At 39.4% G+C, this 22536-nt stretch overlaps 1 protein-coding gene across 4 annotated transcripts; it reads right to left on the reverse strand.

Annotated features, from left to right (window-relative positions):
• Positions 1 to 673: 673 nt before the first annotated feature.
• On the reverse strand, positions 674 to 22318 carry VIPAS39 (VPS33B interacting protein, apical-basolateral polarity regulator, spe-39 homolog). 4 transcript variants are annotated; one of them, XM_016156611.2, is made up of 20 exons: positions 20720 to 20743; positions 19457 to 19549; positions 18467 to 18569; positions 16880 to 17017; positions 15767 to 15805; positions 15354 to 15418; positions 14575 to 14631; positions 12388 to 12480; positions 11858 to 11891; positions 11259 to 11361; positions 9751 to 9778; positions 7502 to 7575; positions 6387 to 6462; positions 5807 to 5941; positions 5152 to 5193; positions 4716 to 4805; positions 3514 to 3600; positions 2835 to 2924; positions 2308 to 2412; positions 674 to 1681 (listed from the first exon to the last, which is right to left on the reverse strand). In XM_016156611.2, exons 2-20 carry the CDS (start codon positions 19547 to 19549, stop codon positions 1661 to 1663), a joined length of 1473 nt encoding a protein of 490 aa, XP_016012097.1. In that variant the 5' UTR covers positions 20720 to 20743; the 3' UTR covers positions 674 to 1660. The 4 variants fall into 4 exon arrangements, 2 of the variants coding, with proteins under 2 accessions (XP_016012097.1, XP_016012096.1); XM_016156610.2 differs by lacking the exon at positions 20720 to 20743 and adding an exon at positions 22131 to 22315 and having other exon boundaries at positions 677 to 1681; XR_001598348.2 differs by lacking the exons at positions 674 to 1681; positions 2308 to 2412; positions 20720 to 20743 and adding exons at positions 3034 to 3301; positions 22131 to 22318.
• Between the last annotated feature and the right edge of the window lie 218 nt (positions 22319 to 22536).

Genomic DNA, 22536 nt, shown 5'->3' on the forward strand with positions numbered 1-22536 from the left:
AAACTCCTGTTTCTTTAACAGCAAGAGGGATGATCGATCAGGAAAGGAACCAAATGTGAATTACCTGGAATTGCAAAGTGGAGGAACAAAAGTTGAAGTCCAACCCCCTTAGAGCAGGATAATTCTTTGTTGTGAGTCTGTCCTGTGAATTGTAGGCTGTTAGCAGCGCCCCTCGCCTCTATCTACTAGTAGTACCAGCATCCATCTGTGGTGACAGCGTCTCCAGACACTGACACACCGCCTGGGGGGGGGCAAAATTGCCTCCAGCTGAAAACCAGGTTGCCTTAAAGCAGGCCGTATGCCTCTGTACCAGCATCTTCTCTTCTTCCTATCACATTATCCACTGTGCAGTCACAGAAGCATAGAATTCTACAAGCTCTGAGAGAATCAGGTGCTCCTCTTACAGATTAAGATAATGAGTTCAGAGAGAAAGGGACTCACTCACCATCACACAGCTTGTCAGTGGCAGAGCTGGGACGAGAGACCAGGCCTTTTGTCTCCCAGCTCAATGCTCCCATCAACCCACATGGTCCTGCTCTAAGCATCACTACTCCATAACCTGACATGTGTTGACAGGCTGCTGAATGCAGTCACTGAGGCTGATTTGTAGTGGTCCCAAGAGACAGGGCAACTATTTCATTGTTTTGCACAAAACAAGCAGAGGGAAAGAAGGCACTAAGGAAGAAACAGCTTTATTGGGAGTCTACGCATGTCTCAGGAAACCCAGTTCAGTCACAGAGAAGAAAGGCTAATATTGGTACAGTGCAGGAATCTAGCATTACACAATATCCTCTTGAAAGCCAGTTGTGAAACTAAAACCATGTTAATATCCTAACAGTCAGAAATGCTGCTGAGTTTAGCCCTGGGGAAACTTCTGGAAGCTCCTATGTGTACAAAGAGAGAACTCTCCGGCACTGCTGATTCCGAGCTCCATATGAGGTTGTGGGTCTGGGGAAGGGAAAGGAGAGGAAAAGATAATGGAGATGTTCTCATCACCTACAGAAGGTGATCTCAGTCTGAAGATGGGAGAACCACAAGGTTTTAGACAGACGGTAGACTGGGGCAGCAGAGGGATACTGGCTGAAGCAACACAATATCTAGGTCATCTCTGTGCAGTCTGGTGTGAGGGCAGTTCCAGCAGATCCTGGCAACACTGGCACCCCTTCCTGAGGCCCCTGGGAGAGAGCCATTTGGGCTCTGTTCTGACTTCCTTCATAGCAGAACTACAACGTCCAGCATCAAGTCCAGGGTCACAATTAGCTGAGCGGAATGGAGTGGCCCCCCCTATGACACCTGCCCACCCCATTAGTCAAGACTTCTTTTCCAGAGCAGTCACTTTCCTTAGACCAAAAGAGATCTTGCCCAATATGGGTCCAATCTAGAAATGACTCCCACCTTCATGTGAGCACCAGGTGGAGAGAATCTTTCTCATGAGCCGAAGACTCAGATCTTGGGCGTTATCGATGGCTCTTGGACAGAAGATCAGTTGGAAGCTGTCTGTGTCCAGGCGCTGATTTCTGTCCGAGTAGTAGCTGGTGCTGCCTGTAGATGATGGGTCCAAGCAATATGATGCTCTAACTCTCCCAAAAAAGAGTGCTTTCTCTACTTTAACAGGCAGGAAAGGAGGAAATGAGGCAGGTTTTGGGGTAGCTAATGCCACTTAATTCTTCCATCGAATTTGCTGTGGAAAGAACGAACAATGATCAGTTTTCACTGATCCCTACAGAGAGGAAGCAGGAATACAATAAAACAAGACTCACAGCTAGGTACTGTAAGGAAAAGAGAAGAATGGAAAAAATTTTTAAATATGTGGTATCATTCATTTATTCAGAATCCAATTAGACACTTATTCTGTATCTCATAAGCCTGAGTTTGGGCATTTATTCTGGTCCTGTCCTCCTCAGGACCAAGGTTCACTAGCTTCTGATTGACCCCCAACAGGTCCCAAAAGATATAACATGGAACTTCTAAGATCCACATTAACAAAAAGCTCAACAATTTCATGCTATGAGAGATAGCTAGTTGTGTTCCCTGAATACCTAAAATCTATTTTACCCCCCTTTTTACTTCCAACAGGTAGGTCCTATCCATCCTCAGGAAGCTACACAGTCTGGATATGCTGAATCCAAAATCTGCTTCCATACTGCCAGCAGTTGGTCCCTCCTGCCTGCTATGTTTAATGATTCTCAGAGCATTGTACTTAAGTCTCAGCCCGAGGTCCCCAGATGACCCCTGTATACACTTGATGCTACTCTGTGAACGGTTTGCCTCCTGAGACGGCTGGAAAGGTAAGCTACAGTTACTCACCGAGCTGCTGAGAATGGCGTCAATTTTCTCCTCCTCTGCAGACCCTTTATCCACCTTACTCCTGTATGCTACCAACTGCTGACGATCCTTCAGGTCTCGGCAAGTCTGTAAACCAAGACAGACAAATAATAAAACCTCCGGTCAACTTTCTCTGTGAAGGTCTTTTTCTTTCTGTCACTCTCACATCAAGCCAAGGTTCAGGAAGAGGCTGGAAGGGTACAGTGGGATGACAGTGGGGTTGAGTCCCAATGGAACTCCATGTTGGAGTGAAGTCTACAGAACTTATGTGGCTTGATTCAGTTCTATGAATTCCCTGAGTGCAGCAAATTTATAAAAGCACAGAGAAAGCAGTCAGAGGGCAGGGAAAATAACACAGGAGTGCTGGCCTCCAAACTAACTCTTGCCACACTATTTTGTCCAGTAAGTCAAAATTAATGGAAGTATCTCAGGATGCAGGACAGAGAATACCAGAATCCCCACTCTCCACTGAGGGGTTAACTCAGAGTTCTTATTTCTTGGGGACTCACATCAATGACAACATCATGGCACTTGAACTTGGTAGCTAAGTTCAACTTTGTGTCCACATCTTCCACCAGATTGACATACTCTTGTAATATCTGTGGGGAGAGGTACTTCTGATTAATGATTCCCAGACCCATAAAACACAGAGCTCTGAAAGGTAGAAAAAAAATCCTAATGAAGGCAAAAAGAGTTTGTCTACAATACCTGACGTCTACAATTCTCATCATCAGGTGGGGGTGTAGCTCAGGGGTAGAGTATCTGACAATTCCCATCACCAACCTCGGGACTAGTTCTGCAATGGGAAATGATGTGGATTCCACGCCGCACTTCCTCTTTATCCTAGAGTGGATCCCATGCCAGCAGCAGGTGTGCTCTAGGTCTGATCCGGCCCTGTGCCCATGGCCCTCCAGTGTCCCTTCTCAGTGAGTTCTCCTTGTCCATCGTTTGAACAGTATGGCCCTAGTCCACATGGCTAAACACAGGAGATGCTCCTCAGAGAGGGCAGATTACCTCTCAAGGGAAGAAGAGAACTTCCCTTCCTGACCTTTTCTATCTCAAGACCCAACACAGCCATTATGTTGCCCTTAAGGGAAGACCAGAATAGGCCAGGCCTCTGACCAGTAAGAGGCTACGAGTTAGGTCTCCTGGAGGGTCCAGTACCCAACTCTCCTGAGGAGCCGTTACCTGGACAGGAGCACTGTTCTTGTGTAAAATTTCCACAACCCGATGGAAGCCGATGGGTGCTCTCTTCTTGGTATAGCCCAGCCAGTTCTGAAAAAGGAAAATGACAGAAGTTAGCTAGGCCAGACACGAACTCAACACACTCTGAGTTAGTCTCCCTACATTTTAAGGTCAGACTATAATAATGTGGTGGTGAGACTAGATGGATTGGGGCGGGAAACAGGAAGATAAAGAGATGAGTTTTTCAGAAAAGTCAAGGAACTTAAGGGGGTGGAAGAGAGTCAGGGGTATGAAATAAGTTCTTAGATTTATAGGCGATGATGTAGAAAAAAGTCTGTGAAATAGGGCTAAATGAAATGAGTAATTTCTTAACAATACTTGTAGTATGAATTTAACTGGGTAGAAAAATCCTATCCTCTACAGCTTTATGTTATAAAAGGTATTTATTTATGAATTCATGAAGAAAGATATGAAAAGTACTCATCCAACTTTTAATGGTGTTTGCCTCGAGGAATGGAATGAACTAGAAGGCACACAATTCTCTATACTTTAATACAGTGTTTGATTTGGACACAAGCGTGTATTGCTGGTTAATGTAACTAACTAAATAACTAACAAAAGGGAAAAACAAAATTCTCAAATTCATAATGAAAAATGAGTATTTAAAATGTCGGCCAGTAGAAACATGACAATCGAATGCAATGCAAGATACTTAATTAAATCCTAACAGTGAACAAACACAAAAACAAACAAAAAAGTTCTAATTTAAATACAGTATATAATAATATTAAATCATATAAATATATATAATAGTATCATATTAATGTTAACTTTCTTGAGAGTGTTAATAACATTGATTTGAAGAAAGAGAAATGATTACATTTTTAAAGAATAAAGAAGTGTCATGATGTCTAAAACTTTCAAATTTCAGCAAAAGAAAAAGGCATATTTGCTTTCTCTTTTTCTATACACATAGAAAAAGAGAAAGCAAATATAGCAAAAATGTTAATAAATTAGTGAAGTAGATAAAGACAATTAGTATTCATTATGTTATTGTTTCAACTTTAGGTTTGAAATTTTGAAAAATAAAAAGCTGGAAGAAAAATGTAAGCCAGTCACTAGAACCTGGGACTCCCATGAGGCCTGGGATAACAAAATGACATGTCCAAGGCATCGGTGGCACAAGGCCATTCCAGGGAACCCACCTTTGTGGTAAAGAGGGCATCGACATCATGCCAGGCTCGAAGCTTGGCACGAGCAGCCAGGGCTGTCAGCACATACTGTTTGTCTGGGATCTAGGAAGCAGAGACCAAAAAAGATTAAGGGGAAGCAGAAATGTACTAGGGGAGGTACCTGAGAATTCTGGAAAAGACAGGGAAAAATGTACCACTGTGCTGATTCTGCCCTTGAAAATCCATAAACCTCTTGGTTATCAAGAAGCCCTTAACTTCCAAGCCCCAGCACTGCGGCACTGTGGCAGGCCATTCAATTAAAGCCTTATCTCACTGCCCACAAACACATTCCTTTCCATCTTTAATCCTGAATATCAAGGGACTTAATGCACAGGGTTACAAAGCGACATCCACTCCATGTAGTACCATGACACTACTTTTACCAAAACACTGACCAGTTTATATATACCTTAAATGTCTTCTTCAGATTGACCGGACTGCTGAACGTCCCCTAGGATGAAAAAAGAGAAGGAATTTTAGTGTTATTGACTTTCCCAAATACCTACCAAGCCCATTTCTCTTCCACTACCTAGACTCTATATTTCACTCTGTAACCATTTAAACCCAGACATTATTTTAAAAGAAAAGCTCCATCGGGTATTATTAGATGTCACCACAACCTAACTTAATGTGGCTAGATTAATAAGTATGGTGTTTCCCCCAATTTTATGCTAATCCAAATGTCCATCTATGATCATTAAATTCAAACCTCTTTAAAAAAATTTTTTTTAAGTAGCCACAGCTACCTGACACCCTGCTGCTCTTCTCTATACCATGTAAACTGTTGGAAATTATGAACCTTTGAATGGACTGCTATGGGACCAGCACTATTGATACAGAATGTGCTATGTATGGTACATGCCAGCTCACTGGAAGCCACACAAGCCCTTACAAACCTCTTTTTCTCTCTCGTCTCACCCCTTCTGTGGGCCAGGAAAGCATCCAAGTGGATTTCTGAGAACTATATACACCCACTGTTAATAAAAGTACATAAAAATACTGGCTTCAAACTAGGTTCCTTGGTGCACTGAGAGTGTGCAGGGTCTTTCACATTTTGCCTATACCTCAGCCTCCATGTAGTGGTAGAAGCAGGAATAGAAAAGCGTCGTCACTAGTGGCATGTTGAGTATGGAAGCTTTCCGAGGGTGCTTCCGGAAGATCTCGGTCTGGCCCGCTGATTCCAGGTGTCGATCATTTGCCTGTGGTGGAGTGAGCCAAGTGAAAAAAAGAACACTGTCCATGGAGTAGAAGCAGGAGAGAAACCTTTAATACTACAGTAGCTTTGTTTCCTACCCTAGAAAGGGGCAAATAAGAGAAAAAGAAATTGCCTAGTGTAGCCCGGGGGAGTTTCAAATCCATAAAATGATGACAGATATATTTTGGATGGAGGAAAACTAGAAGCAGTGATGAAATGGGACTTCTGGGATGAAGAGGAAATACTTCTGGGTTAACAGCAAGTGAGAAGAAAAATGATGCCTGACAACAATGGAGGGAAAGGGGTTAACATGGAGAGGGAGAAAACGAAAGGCTCTCTGAAACTGTAACAGAAAATGACAAATATGGCCAGAACAAAGATTTCTCCTAGATGCTAAATGGCCCTGAACATTGGCATTGAAGCAGAAACATAGAGACGAGGAGTCTAACCTCAATAATGATCTGACGTTCCAGGAGTGTGTAATGGTCTTGTATGTGTGCAGAATCTTCTGCTGAAAATGGCAAACTGGAAGAGGGCCAGAAGGTTAGTACCTGTTTCTCTACTCAAACAGGAAACAAACCCAACTAAACCAAATCACCACTGTAAGCATAACAGGCTCATGGTGCTTCATAAATCTGATCTCAGTTCACCTTAGATCATCTCTAAAAGGCATAGAAACAGAGCAGAAGATAGAGTAGACCTTGGCTGGGATTTTGTATTTAAGGTTTTGCTAATTAGCGATTCTGTTGAGAAATGAATTAGAATCCTTTCATGGTGGAAGCTGGAATGCTTGATGAATCACTTAACTAGTGAGTGAGCCCACTATCTCAGATAAGTGTGAGCCGCAGCTAATTTTTAGAAGAGATAAAAATGTGTTTACCAGAGGCCATATAACACAGTATTTGGTAATATTAAAATTAAGGATTGCACTGACTGACATAAACAAATTTCTAAATGTAAAACCTGGAAATCATGTCACGTGAGGAATGAAACAGCTGTGAATACTGAACCCGAAGAAGCAAGGTCTGTTGGGTACACGCTATATCTGTCTTAAAAGACACAAGGAAGTAAGATTCAGTTCAATTAAGGAAGCACCTTCCAAACATGAAGGCTGTCCAACAACAGACTTAGTCTGGGTGAAAGCTCGTACTGAATCAGTGCTTCTTAGGCTTTGTGTTTTCACAGACCAATTAACATTGGAAATAATATGTAAGGTAAAGTGTTACCAACTTTTTATTTTAATACATAAGGTAATAAAAAGGATTAAAGTCCATTTGAAAAAAGAAAAGGAGGGGAAAATTTTCAGGATAAAAGGCAAGTCTTTCAATTAAATAAATTTAGCTTTAGAAAAAAACTATATCATTTTAATTTTTCTCAACTTACCACCAATGAAAATTCTTTTAGGGACTAGTGTTTGGAACCCCTGAGTAAGAAAATCTTTAATGATACTTATGTGCTCCATTATTAGCCTCTCCCTTCAACTATCTATCCATTCCATTCTCTTTCAGTCTCTTCGTCTGCCTGAGAGCATTTATACTTAAAAACTTTTCTCCCCCATACTAACCCAATGCAGGTCTTAAGAAATTCTTTTCGTTTCTCAGGGTCCTGTATGTTCAAGTGTTCTCGATAATGAGACAGCTACAAAAAACAGAGAAAGGCCTTGAGATATTTTGTCTTCTTGGAAGGATGAAGTACCTCCGTAATTAGACTTTTCATACTTAAAAACTAAATTCTTCATTATTGGAGATTTCTTCTCAGTGTGGATTGAGCGTGGGGCTAGTGGGAGGGCAAAGAGCGATTCAGAATCACTATCTGATTTATCTATTAACTGCAGTATACATTACATTTGTTTACGCTTAAATTTAAACTAATTAAATTTTAAAAATTTCAGGTCTTTGTTGTACTAGTTACTTTTGAAGTGCTCAGTAGCTACATGTGATTAGTCGCTTCCATATTGGACAGCACAGATATGGAATATTCCCATTATTATAGGTAGTCCTACTGGACAGTGCTGACCTACAATAAAGCACTCAGTAGATGGAGCACCTGGCTTTACTCTGAAGTTTGGCTTTACCTTCAGTATTTAACCAAAACTAGCTTTTGCTTCGGCCTTAGCCTTTGAAAGGCAGAAGGACTAAACACCTACCTGCAATGTTATTTTTGGCATCCTTGACCTTGTACATGATCAATGGCAGCATGATCCTGTAAGTATCTAATAATTAACAACGTTGGTAACATGAATAGGGCATGTCATTCTGATTCACTAAATACTCACATTCAAATACTATGGGTTCTAACTATAATTCTGAAAGAAAATCTTATATGCTATTTTAAAATTTTAAAAAATGAACTAGTTTAAATGATGTAATAATAATGGCTGTGAAAGTTATAACTTTATGTAAAATTATTAAAAACTTTCTGAGAATTAAAAAACAGATTGACAGTTAATATGAATATTATGAGAATGAATTGGCTTTAGGAAGGACAATATATCCTTTTAGAGCCAACAGATAAGTATAAGGATGTGAATGATACATTATATCATAATCTAATCTTTGTAAAATATCTTGTATAAAATATCTGGTATATAATCATTTCTAATACTAAAGAAAGTAACCTATAAGAGCTGTTAATTTTTTGGCTTTAAGTCTTTTAAAAAAAAAGTCCTACTTGGGAAAGCTTCATATTCTGAGGATAAACTTAAAGCAGACTACCAGCTTTGACATTTCCAAAGTCTACAAGGTTGGAAAACTCCAAATTTATATATAGCAATATGCATGATAAATCACCTTTAATTCAAACATAATAGAGGATATGAAAAAAAATACGAAACTTTTATATAAAAAGTTACCTAAAACACACTTATTTTCACTAATGAAACTTTAAAACAACAAATTTTAAGAATGCTATCTGAAAAAACTTCCTTATAGTTTCAAACCTATGGAGATTAAAAACAAACAAAAAGCTTTTCAAAATGATTACTTATAATCTGTCAACCATTTTCATTAAATTAAGATAAAGAATTTTTTAGATTCTTTTTTACCGTGCCTTAAAAATTAAGTACATGTTCCTTTTACAAAATGTTACAAAAAAAAATTTTTTTTCCTGAATTATATTCTGTTGTGCAAGAAGTTTAACATTATTAAATGTGCCAGCTGTATGTGAGTACCGCTATCACCACACATGTGTGGTGACTAAAGGAACCTTGCTATTTGTTGATAGTGCTGGGAAATTCTTACCCCTACACTATGTCAAACTTTAAAAAATGGATCACTAAAGTTTTAATGATACGATTAAATTTTTGGTAAAATTTCGGATTTATTTTCATATTCCAGGAGTTTATTCTATGATGGAGAAAATCTCCCCAAAATCTATTAACACTCAGTTCCTGAGCTCTTGGCCAAAATGTGTATTGCATGTACCACGAGCTTGACCTACATCTATCTGGTTTCCTTTCCCTCTTAGCTTTCAACATTTTCTTTAGTATTAGAAGCCAAAATGCAAAAATTCCTATAGACCAGAAGTTGAAAACAACTAGAAACTAAAAATCAAAGTACAAATAGATCAGGTCATTTTTCATTCATTTATTAAAGAAAAAATATTTATTCAATCATAAGAGCACTTAAAAAAACAATAAAACAGTGCATCATTTGGATTAAGTTTTCAGGTTTCCCATATGTACCTCCCTCTTCTGGGTATATAACCAATATCAAAGGAAAGGAAATAGTTCAGTCACTCTGAGATTTTGGAGACTGGGCTTTGGCTTAGATTTCTGTTACATAGGACCCCGACTGAAACAAAGGCCACACTTACCGCAAGCTCTTCCGTTCTATCTAGGAACCTGGGAAGAAGCAGAAGGGAGCGGGGCATTTTTATCTATTGATGTAGGCAGTGTAACTTCATAAAATGTTTGCTCTAGGAGAAACACAATTCAAACTCATCTGCCTTCATACACAAGATAAGCCCCTGCCTTCTTAAAACTTTCTACCACCAGCAACCCTTTGAAAACACATGGTAGATCAGCTATTGTTGTTCCCCTGATCTTTCTAGCTGAACGAAAAGCAGGGACAAGAAGGCATTGCAGGGCACTGATAACTCTGCAACGTTACCAGGTCTGACAGGAAGGCTCAGAGCCTCCACAAAACCTTAGCCCACAGTAATGTTATAGGTTTTGAAGAAAGAGTAAGGCACTCTTCATCTGTTTTCATGTACAGTGTAAAGTCGTGTTCTGTCTCTCTCAAAAGGTAGTACAGCTTTGGAGAACAAGGACTTTTATATCCTGATCCCTTCTTACTCTGAATGGTCCACTATAATTAACATCACTATTCTGGCATAGAGCTGATGCTTAATAAAGCCTTGTTGATTGGGAAGGCGGGAAGGAGGGAAGGAGAGAAGGAGGGAACAGATGGCCTCGATATACATATGTCTTCTGAAAATTCATGGCTAACCATCTGTAATCTTGACCCTAACCAGATGACCTGCTTTCCCACCTTAGTCTTTGGGGCAGCTCATCACTGTACTGGAGCCACTGGTAACTGGAGTTGCCCTAGGCCACATGTCAACCTCAACAGAAGTTCCAACCCCTTTTCTGACACTGAAGAAAGAACACAATACACACATATTTTCATCTACAGGTGGGAAATAGTCCCTACTGATTGGAATGAGACAGAGAAGGAAAACATGATACCCCACCCTCCCAGCCCCCAGCAGACATGCTTACCTCTTACCTCCCTACCTATCAGAATCCCACCTAGGCTCACAGGCCCGACTCAACTCCTAACCACTTTCATGAGGCTTTCCTCGAGTATCCTGATTGAAAATTATATTTGCTTCCTTTGCCCTTCCACTGTACTTCTCACTACCTTCACTGGGAATAAAAGGTACCTTTACTCTAGGTCTTTTATTAAAAAATGCTTAATATTGATTAATGCTATAGACTAGGCATTATCCTAAGTACTTTACGTAACACTCTTTTAATCTTCATAAGGATCCTGAGGGGTAGGTATCATCACCTTCACTTTACAGATGTGAAATTAATGCCTGAAGAGGCTAGATAACTTACTCAAGGTCACTCTATGAATTAAGTGGTGGAACCAGCATTTAATGCAGGCGCGTGTGACTCCAGAGCCTGGTTCTTAACACCCACTACACTGTCACCTTATCGGAGTCTGTGGTGCATTATCAGTTATCCTATCACATTTCCATATCTTGTCTAATAAGCATTTTCAGAAAAAAAGGCCAGTGTCTTCTTTCTTTGTATCCTTCAGAGTGCTCTGAACAAAGTACTCACTACACTAACAGACCAGATGATCAGCTCTTACCTGAAGAGGTCTAAAAGCAGTTTTTGTTCCCCAATTTCCTTAAGGAAGTGAATGAAATGTCTCAGGGCGATCTGCCGCACCTCCAGCTCTCGGAAGAGGATCTCTGACAGTTAGGTAGGGAGAGATTACATCCTATTACTCAAGTGTGAAATTGGTCTCCCTACTCACACATTCCAAACATTAATTCTACTAAGTCGATCAGAAACTAGGAATGGTTTTTAATGGTACCCGTCTCTATGGGCTCAGTCCACCAGCAACACATTCCATGGTTCAGGGCAACTCTTAGCCACTGAGTCAGCTTTCAGTTGTCACCAATTCAAAAATAAGGTATTTAGCATTGACTCTGACTTCCTCAAACCAACAGAGCCACCTTTGTGTCCAATAAGCAGAGGGAGCTTTATAATTAATATAATCATCACCGTAATGGATGATGACCCCCCTGAGAGATGTGGTGTGTACTCTGAGGTCTCAGGCCAGCCCAGCTGTCTCTGAAGCAGACCTGATGCCGGTGAATCTTGGTATAAAGGCCACAATGCCATTCTCCCCTCAAATGTAGCAGACATCTTGCTGACTGAAGATTTCCCTCAAATCATGCTCACCTTTGCTCAGTGTCCTTTTCAGGAAGATCAGAACCTAGAGGGAAAAAGAACAAAGAACAAATTACCCTGCGTAACCCTTCAAACACAAAGCCCTGCTTTGAGCACCTGATGTCTAGGAAAGAGATTAGTAACTCATTAGGAATCTTTGCAGATCCACGCAACAGATTTTTCTATGTGATGGAATAACATCTGGAACTGAGTTGTGTCTTAGGAGTCCACATGCCAGTGCCCATACTGGTAAGAGATATTTCCCTCAGAGGAAGATTACTCTCACATCTCTCCTCCCACAGATTATTTTTTAGAACAGAGGAGCAAACCTACTGCTTCTTGGTTATAATCAAGAGTTCCATACACAGTGCATGTCCTGCCAGCTGAGTCTTAGAGCACATATTACTGAGAATCTTATACTCCAAGAGGAAATCCAGGATCTTTACTTGACATTTAATCTAATATGTTAAAGTCTATTCTGATTGGATTTTCAGAAACTAATGAAAACAACAATTGAACAACAAACAAAACCCACAACTCACTGCAGTAATGACGTTTCCATCATGCATGCTTACTGCTTCTTCTAAGAGTTGTAGCTTATCTTGTAAGGAGCGGAATCTTTCTAATGAGCAGACCTGGCAGAATAAGAACAGAGTTATTGTGCAAGGAAGAAGATCCATTTGCTATATTCTTCTGTCAATGGATACTAAAGAATGGGCAAAAATGAAAGGAAATGTCCCCAAACAAAGCCACTTTATTTTTATACTTTGATCCCTAGCATGCTTTAAGATAGTAGGTTCCCTCTCTAGTTCAGCCTCATGCCCTAGAACATGCTCATTTCCTGATGAAGTCCTGCCAAAATCAACAGGTAGAAAGATAACCTGTTCTCTTTTTAATGATAAAAACTTTACATACACACATGTAATTTACATATTTAGTGTATATTTCAGTTAATTTGACAAATACATAATTCCATGTAACTACCACAACCATCACCCTGAAAAGTTCCCTTGTCCTTGTCCACTATGACATCAACATCCTCTTCCCACCCCCAGCCTCTGCGACCACTCATTATTTTCGGTCACAAAGTTTTGCCTTTTCTAGAATTTCAGAAAAATGGAATGACACAATATGTACTCTTTTAACCGGGGTCTTTCACTCAGTATCATGTTTCTGAGTCCAATCTACGTGTTGTGATATTAGTAGTTTGTTCCTATTCACTGGTAAGTAGTCTTTGATTGTATGGATATACCACCATTTGTCTCTCCACTTATCTGCTGATGGTTATTTGGGTTATTTCCACTTTGGGAGCTATTATGAATGAAGCTGCCATGAACATTTGTGTAAATATTTTTGTATGGTCTATGTTTTCATTTATCTTAGATAATAAATGTCTAGGAAGGAAGTTAAGTGTATATTTAACTTTGTAAGAAACAGACTATTTTCCAAGTAGTTTTACCATTTACCTTCCTATTGTCAGTGTATGAGTTTGAGTTCTTCCATATTCTCCCAATGCTTGGTATGATCAGTATTTTTCAGTTTAGCCATTCTAGTAACTGTATAGTAGTATTTGTGTTTCAATTCCCATTTTCTTAATAACTAATAATGTTGAGCATCTTTTCAAGAGCTTGACCATTTGCATGTCTTTTTTGTGATATCACTCGTCAAATCTTGTGCCAATTTTTTTTATTGGGTTGTTTATATTCTTATTATGGGAAGAGAATTCATTATTTTTTATATATTCTCGATTAAAATCCTTTATAATATTTGTATTTTGCAAATATTTTCTCCCAGCTATGGTGGTATTTTCATGTTTTTAACAGTGCTTTCAAGAATAAAAGTTTTTAATTTTGATTTAGTCCATTTTATGAATTTTTCTTTTTGTTTCCTGTTTTTTGTGTCCCTAGGTAATAAATCTCTGCCTAACCTAAGGTCACAAAGATTTTCAACTCTATTTTCTTCCAGAAGGTTTACAGTTTTAGCATTTACTTATATTTAGGTCTATGATCCACTTGACACATTATTATGATTTCGAGTCTCCCAAAATTGATCTATAAATTCAATGCAATCCCCAAATCCCAGCAGCTCTCTTGTAGACAATGACAAGCTGATACTAAAATCTACTCAGAAATATAAATGATCCAGACTAGCCAAAACTATTTTGGAAGAAAAGAACAAAGTTGAATGGCTTATATTGCCTAATATCAAGATTTACTATAATAATCAAGGGTATAGTAATGGTAAAAGGATTGAGAAATAAATCAATGAACTAGAATAGAGTCCAGAAATAGACCTACACAATATAATCCATTGATTTTTGACAAAGGCACCAAGGTAATTCAACTGAAAAGGGACAGTAATTTTTCAAGAAATAGAGCTGGAACAAACGGCGTACATGGGAAAAAAATGAATCTCAATCCTGATCTCACAACATATACAAAAGTTAGCATATAATGGATCAGAGCTAAACATTAAAGACCACTCTCATTCTTAAAAGTACTCTTGCTTCTCATCCACCACTCTTTCTCCATTACCCTATCAAAGCAACACTAAACTCTGGAGAATCCCAAATTTGGCAGCTGACTTTCCCTCTTCGTAGACTTATTTTCCTCCTGAAAACCACTTCGTTTAACAAATAGAACTAGAGAGAGGTCAAGATGTTCTCCCTGTGAGAACAAACTGGCCAGCTTCCCAAAAATCCCACAAGAATTCTTGCCCAGTAGCCTTACCTTGCCCTTTCGAAGGCGTCGCACTGTGTCACTGGGACTCCAGTCATTGCTGTAATCCTGTAATATGAACAACGCATGAGTCCCAAAAAGTTAAGTGGTCAGAATTATCAGTATGCCAGCTCCTCATCTCAAACTCATAGTCTTAGTCCCTAAAGGGGAAATACTTTGTGAGAAAATGGATGGGAAAAAAAATGAACTGAAATAGTCTTGTTCTGAGTTGATGAAGGAACTAAAACAGGGACAAGACAGGCAGAAAGAAATGAATCAAAGAGAGAATGACTCAATTGTCAAAATTAGTAACTCTATGCTCTTTGGTTTAGGATTCTAAACCTTATATGCAATTAGTCACATTTTTGAGACTTTAGTTAATGGCTTTGCCAACATAAGGAAAGAGAAAGATATGCTCCTTTTCGGGACCTAATAATATAGTTTCTTCCTTATGAATCAATTTGGTTTTTTATGTGCTTCATGGAAATATGAGCTCCGTCAAGTTTCCACACTGCAGTGATGAAAAGTTTCAAAGTATAGTTTTCCAAAGGCAGCAAAATGGAAAAGGACAGTTTGCTAAGACTGAATCAGAGATTTCTGAGTCCAAGCTCTACCATTTACTGGTTGTGAGACCCTAGACAAGCCCTAATGTTTAGAAACCCAGTTTTCTTACCTATAAAAGGAAATTAAGGTAACGACTGGTAAAAAAGTTGGGCAGATTGAGCAAGATAATGTATGTCAAACCACTTTGAACCGTGTAAAGTGTCATGCCAGAGAAAGATATGACTCACCCTATATTCTCCCTTGGGTCTCCTCAGCTCTGGAGCATAGCTTTTCGCAGGTGTGTCAGACAGAGCTGAAAAAGAACAGGCAGTTGGTTCGGAAGGACACCAGATTCTTGTCGTCTCTTTCCTCAATTGCTTCTTCTCTCTTTTTTTTGACTTGTAGGCTCCCAAGCTACTTTTAGAGCCTAAAGTAGACCTCGGTTCCTCCCCAAAGCCAGTATTCCTAGAAGTCACCCATTCCCCCTGTAACCAGAATGACCCCTACCTCCTTACTATCAGAAAATTTCTCTAATAATGATGTAGATTCAGGAGAAACTCCATCTAATCATCTAATTACTACTTGTCTCTATGACTCCCCAGACTGTACCCTAGATCAATAACATCTACCACGGTAATCAAGAAAATAGGTCAATGCCTACCATCAGAAAGGGACTGGAAACTTCCAGGTCTAGTTCTCCCTAAAAGCAAAGAACACATGAGGGAAGAGGTGAACAGTTCAAGTCAGAGCCATTCATATTTGATTAAAGACGTAATGTATATAAAATCTTATTATGCAATATGGGAACTTAAGGCTTAAAAAAACTTTTATTCAACTTTATAAATTTGAGATAACAAAAAGAAAAGGCAAGAAAGAAAAATTTTTCACTGTGGTAAAATATACATAAAATTTACCGCTTTAACCATTCTTAAGACTACGGTTCAGAGGCATTGAGTACATTCACATTGTACAACCATTCCCATTATCTCCAGAACTTTTTCATCATCCCAAACTGAGACTCTGTACTCATTAAACATTAACTTCCCACTCTCCTTCACTTCCTCACCTCTAGCCCCTTGGTGACCACTATTCTACTTTCTGTCTCTGTGAATCTGACTGTTCTGGCTACCCCATATAAGTAGAATCATACAATATTTGTTTTTTGCGTGTGTCTGGCTTATTTTGCTTAGCGTAAAGTTCTTAAGGTTCATCCATGTTGTAGTATGTGTCAGAATTTTGTTCCTTTTTGGCTGTAATATTCCATTGCACACACGTTTTGCTAATCGATCCATCAGTCAATGGGCATTTGGGTTGTTTCCACCTTTTGGCTATTCTGGATAACACTCCTATGAACACTGGAGTATTCCAGTTTCTGCTTTCAATTCTTTTCATTATTTTCCTATAAGTGGATTGCTACATCATATGGTTATTGTGTGTTGAATTTTTTGAGGACTTCCCACACCGTCTTCTCCAGTGGCTGCGCCATTTTACATTCCCACCAGGAGCAATGTACAAGGGTTTCCAATAATAAAGCAGAGCAGTAGGGCAGAATTTTGACATAGCTAAATTTCTCCAGTACCTGTCGCAGGGTTAATATCAATTTTATTTATCAATCCAATCCCTCTGAATTTTTCTCATTTCTCCCACTCCTAATCCCCAACTGCCAGCTGCAAAGATAATTCTTTATACTTCAAGAAAATTGAAAATTATAGCACAAGTGTTTTTTGAAAAAGGAAAAGGAGAACTCCCTGTTGCTTTAAACATCATTCTTTACCTCTAAAAAAGCTGCTCAGAGAGTAAGTAGAAGCAGGTTTGGGTAGCTGTGCGTAGGAGGAGAAGCTGTTTCGGCCCTTTAGCTGTTCACTGTTTGACCCACTATTACCAGCAGTCTCTTTGATGGACCATGAGATACCTGTGAGATAGTAAGAACTAAATTAGTCATTCTCATCAAAATTAATTTTAGATAACAAGCATTCCAACAAACTCTAAAAGCTTTTCATGAGAGGCCCTGGTCCTTTGGCCAACATGGACTCCAAAAAATCAAGGCAGAATCAAATAGACTAATCAACAAAAAATGGGCAAAGGAAAGGAATAAATGGATCACAGAAAAGGAAATTCAAGTGGCTATTAAACATACAAAAAGATGCTCAACTTTACTCTTAATAAGATGATTATGTAAATAAAAAGTACACTGGGATATCATTGGTCCTTTCTAAGACTGGCAAAGATCCCAAAGTTTAATAATACCCTGTGTTGGCAAGGCTGTGGGAAAACAAGAACCCTCTGACATTGCTGGTGGGAGTACAAACTGGTGAAACCCCTGTGAAGGGCAATTTATCTATCTAACACATGTGCAAATATTCTCTGTCAATAATTCCACTCTAGGACTTGATCTTTCATATAGTCACATATGGGCAGAATACAAGGTCATTGATAGCAAAATAAACAAAAGATTGGCAATGATCTAAAGTTCATCAACAGTTAATTGGTGAAAAAAATTGTAGCAAATCCATACACCGTAATATCATACAGCTATTTTAAAAGCGGGAGAGAGAATAAGAAAGCTCTTTATGTACTGATATGAAAAGATCTCTAAACTACATTATCAAGTAAAAAGAGCAGGGTATAAAGTACACCATCACTTGCATAAAAAAGGGGTAAGAATATATATTCCCATATGCATTTGCAAATGTAAAAAGAATCTGATGAATACATGGGAAGAAAAACGACAGCAGTAGTTTTGGGGGAGGACAGAGGCTGAGCAGGTGCATGACGGTGTGGGAGGGAAACCGTTGACTGTTTGCATTAAATACTTTTTTTTAAATCATGCACCAGTAGTCTCTATTTAAAAAAAAAAAAAAAAAACTTTTAAAACATTCATAAAAATCAGACTCTGCAAAGGTATTAAATAGTATTATATAATCGCTGGGCAGTGAGACTCGGTGGCTCAGGAAGTTAGTTCTGCCAACCAGTTATGAGCACTTACGTCAGTAGTTCCCAAATATGACTATGTATTAGTAGTACTCACAGCGCTTACTACAATTGAGACCCCCTTCACACTGCTCCATCACCTACTGAATCAGAGTCTCTGGAATGAGGCCTAGGAATCTAATTTTAACAAGCACTCCAAACGACTGTGAAATAGCCATCCAAGAATTAGCTCTAGGACAGCAGACCTAGGAATTACTGCTATATTTCTCCAAGGATCTTTTCCTGGGGTTAAATTTCCAGATATGTGCATATGAAAATAGTCTAAGCTCATTCTCTTTCCTGACAAGCATTGAAGAGCCTAACGAGTAGAGTCTTCATTAGTGACAAGAACCCTGAATACCAATCCCCTCCGAGGGCCTCTTCTACTTACTTCCCACAGGTTCCCCACTCCAGCTGACTCTCTCTAGGTCATCGTCATCATCATCATCCACGAAATCGCGAAGGCTATTTACTGCCCGCTTGGACTCCTTTAACTGCAGAGGAACATAAGGTAGGACACTCAGACAACTACCACTTCCCACCTCTCTCTTTGACAACCAAGAAGGCTAAGAAATTGGAACCTGAAGATGGCCAACACTTTCATTCTCTGTAATCTAAAGTCTAGCCTGCTAGATAACCGCCAAGAATTGCTTTTTAGCCAATACTGCAGTCCAGTGGCAAGAGTTAGGAGGGCTCGGAGCCACTTTTGAGCGCTACTTATATCCCTAGCAATGCCTTACTGTGTAAACCTGAGTTTACCTCTCCAAAAATGAATGTTTTCCCATTTGCAAAAGAGACACAATAAATACAAAACTTCTAGTCTAGTCCATCTTTCAATTATAATAAATTATATCACATGATAAAAGACTTTGGGTTCTTGGAGAAAAAAACAGAAATAAATAAATCATTTTAAGAATATAAAGTGGACAAGGTTCCATAGTGTAGCAGTTAGCATATCTGCTTTACATGCAGAAGGTCCTGGCTTCGTGCCCCAGTGGAACCACGGTCCATGGTCTAAGGCCACGCCACCTGAACCAGCCCGATGTCTGATCTTGGAAGCTAAGCAGGGTCGGGCCTGGTTAGTACTTGGATGGGAGACCACCTAGGAAGACCAGGTGCTATAGGCATAAATGATAATTAATAATAATAATAAAGAACATAAAGTAAGAAGGGCAGAGAATTAGTTTTTACATTCATGCCGGATGGCTCTTTTCTGAGAACTCTTCTCTATGAACACATTTCTAAAGATCTGACCCAAAACATTTCTGAGCCTATTGGAGACATGGTCAAAAGCCATATTACCAAGAATGCAAAAAAAAGAATTTTAGAATGGCACTGCAGAGGAAGGTAAGACCTTCAGCAACTGTTCCTGGAAACCTACCTGTGAGAGCTCATCATCTTCATCATCAAAGGTGAAAGCCTTGAACTTGGAACTGTTCCAATACTCCTCCTCATCACCCTTTGTCCGATTCATCTGGAGTAAGAGGAAAACAGATACATGTACCTTTCTGGATTCCCCCCCAAAAACTACAATCTTTCCCAGTAATAAGGAATGTATAAAGTAATCTGGCAAAGCAAATACTGAACCCGTCATATAAAATCACATCCTTGGGTTTCCAACTAATTGAACTATGCTTCTGATCCTCTAATTACCCCCAAGTAGTCATTGATTTCTACTTTGTTCAAGGTACTCAGGTGTTGAACGAAATATTTATAAAGTGCAAAACACAGTCCCTTTCCTGAAGGACCCTACAACAGAGCTGGAGTATTCAGCATAAGTGTGTATAAAGTTAAAAGTACAAGGCGGGCAATTGTTATAAGAATGTATCACCAACTTTGATCATGAACAAAAAACACCATAATTGCATTCATGTACTCAACATATATCTACTGAATACCACGTATGAGGCACTGTTCTAGGGTCTGCAAATACTGCAGTGAATAAAACTGATAAATATCTTTTTCTCATTGATGCTTGTTAAATGCCTGAAAGACAGCAAAGCAATTAAAAGGAGCAGAATTATCGTGCCTGTTTCTTCAATCTTGATTAATTTATTAACGAGTATCTGCCCAAATCTGAGAACTGACGGCCTTGGCAAAAAATGGATAAATAAAATAGTCAAAAGACCAAAATCTCTCTCTTCTCTAAAATTAAATTTTACTCTGAATAAAAATCTTGCTCTAGAATTACAAACTAAACTAGCAATGCCAACTGGATTAGAGTGAAAACTGCTTTAAGCCAAGAACTAGGTCCAAAACCTTCACAGCACCAAAAATAACTCCAAAGGCTACATATTGTCAAATTCTAAAGGATTGATTTGCTTTTCATTTCAATAGAGATGAAAACTCAATAGAGTTTTCTCAATAGAAGCTTGAGAAATGCTCATCTTGGCAGCCCTGCTGAGATTTCTGATGGCTCCTAATGCATTCTACTTTCCCTTCCTGACTCTGTTTTCAGGGGATATAGAGGTGGCAAAGGTATGGTTGGGAATTTACCACTACCTAGTCCCTTCCCATGGCAGACATCACTAATTGATTTCTACTGAATCCAGATGTAGCTTGTAAATGTTTTTGTAAATGTAATTCCAGGGAGTCAAACCAAATGAAAAAGCTGGCAGATGTAATGGAAAGAATGATATCCTACCTATACGGAGTTGCAGTGAAGAATATGTAGGACTCAGGAAACACCTAAAAAAGTGCCTAGCAGAAAGTAAATACTAAATATTTTAATATAGAATCTTACTAACAGCTTCCTCATCTGTATAATGGGCATTAATAACAGAAACTTACCTTTAAGGATTGTTGTGAGGCTTAAACCAATTAATGCATACCTGACACAAAATTAATGTTCAGTATTAACTTTTATTATTAATGAATCATTATGGTACCTTGTAAGAAACTAGAAAGAAAATATTTTTAAGCAATCCTAAAGATTAAAAAAATTTGATACAAAAATTCTGAGTGGCTATTACACTGAAGGTGTACACAGAACATATGCTGTAAATGTCTCTGGCACAACTGCCAGTTTATAAAGCAATTACTTTGTCATCCTCAGAACAACCCTGAAAGGTAGGCCTGACAGATTCCATTTCCATTTCACTAATGAGGAAAATGAGGCACAAAAGATTAAGTAACAAAGCCCCCTTTCTAACAGCTCCTATAATTCTAGTTTGCTGGTTCTTGGATTATTTTCACTCTGACTTGCACGGTCCTTCTATTTTTCACTCTAGGAAAAACTAGAGAAAGTCACTACTTAACTACAGTAAATAAATATCTGTAAATATCTACGGATAGGCATAGAATACGTCTAATAAGCCCAATAATCCACCATAGGATTTCTGGAGTCTTTTTTAACCACGCAACTTGGATGGATACTTGACACGAATTTGTATTTCTAGCGCCAAATCAGAATCTAGATTTACCTGGCAAGTTGAGATAATGATTTAATGGCTCTAGAAGTGAAAAAGCGACCAGGTACAATTTTAAAAGTGATTGAGAATGGTGTTTCGAAATGATTTAAAATACTTCAGACGCTTGTCCTTGTCACCACATTAACTATGAGCCCACTAAACAGTGCAGTAGATCCAAAGAAAGCACAGGAACATGACGAAGAAGAAAAAAACAGATGAGCGAAAAATTAAAAATCCACAATCGACACGCTCCCTGCCTCAGGACATCCCAGAGACCACCTACTAAGAAGGTAGATTCCGATTCAGTCAGTTACCCTCTTCCACACCAGGCTATGAACTAAGACCAGGGAACGTGAAGTAAAACTAGGGGCAAACACGTCCAGAAAACCATGGATCTACCGCATTTGCCAGGACCCAGCGGATGGATCCCTAGTAGACTAAATACTCCTTCAAAATCAAATGTCGGGGCTCACTCGCGGCCCCAGTCCTAAGCGTACTGCGGATCCCAGCCTGGGGTCGCTCAGATTGGAGGGTCAGGCCTGGGTGGGATCTCGGGACGCTTCGGAGAATAGGGTAAAAAGATCACGATGCGAAGACGCCGGACTTAGCCAGATACGTGGCCCAAGGAGTTTGGGACACCCTCACCTCTTCCACTCCGAGCCCTCCTAATCAGGACAGCGAAAGACTCTCCGGCCGCTTAGTAAGCCTTTCTAGACTGGCTATGCGGAATAGAAAAGGAACGGAAGGCAATAGTGGCGGAGAGGGGCGGAAAAGGGAACGTGTGGCGAGAAAGAGGCCGCACGGCATGCTTGGAAATTGTAGTTTCTTCCGCCTCTGCCGTCAGGCGCTGCCCCGACGGGCTGCAGGGCTTTTTAACTACAGCTCCCAGAATTCCCAGTGCACCGTGTCTAGGTCGTTTCCTTTACTTTTAGCGCGACCTTCCGTGGTTTTTCAGCGGGTCACTCAACAAGACTACATCTCCCAGAAAGCTCAGCAGGGCCGAGTCAGGGTCCAGAGAAACAATGAGATATGTCCTCTTGGGTCCCTACGG

The sequence above is a fragment of the Rousettus aegyptiacus genome, unplaced genomic scaffold (assembly GCF_014176215.1).
Source record: "Rousettus aegyptiacus isolate mRouAeg1 unplaced genomic scaffold, mRouAeg1.p scaffold_m13_p_3, whole genome shotgun sequence".
Taxonomy (NCBI): Eukaryota; Metazoa; Chordata; class Mammalia; order Chiroptera; family Pteropodidae; genus Rousettus; species Rousettus aegyptiacus.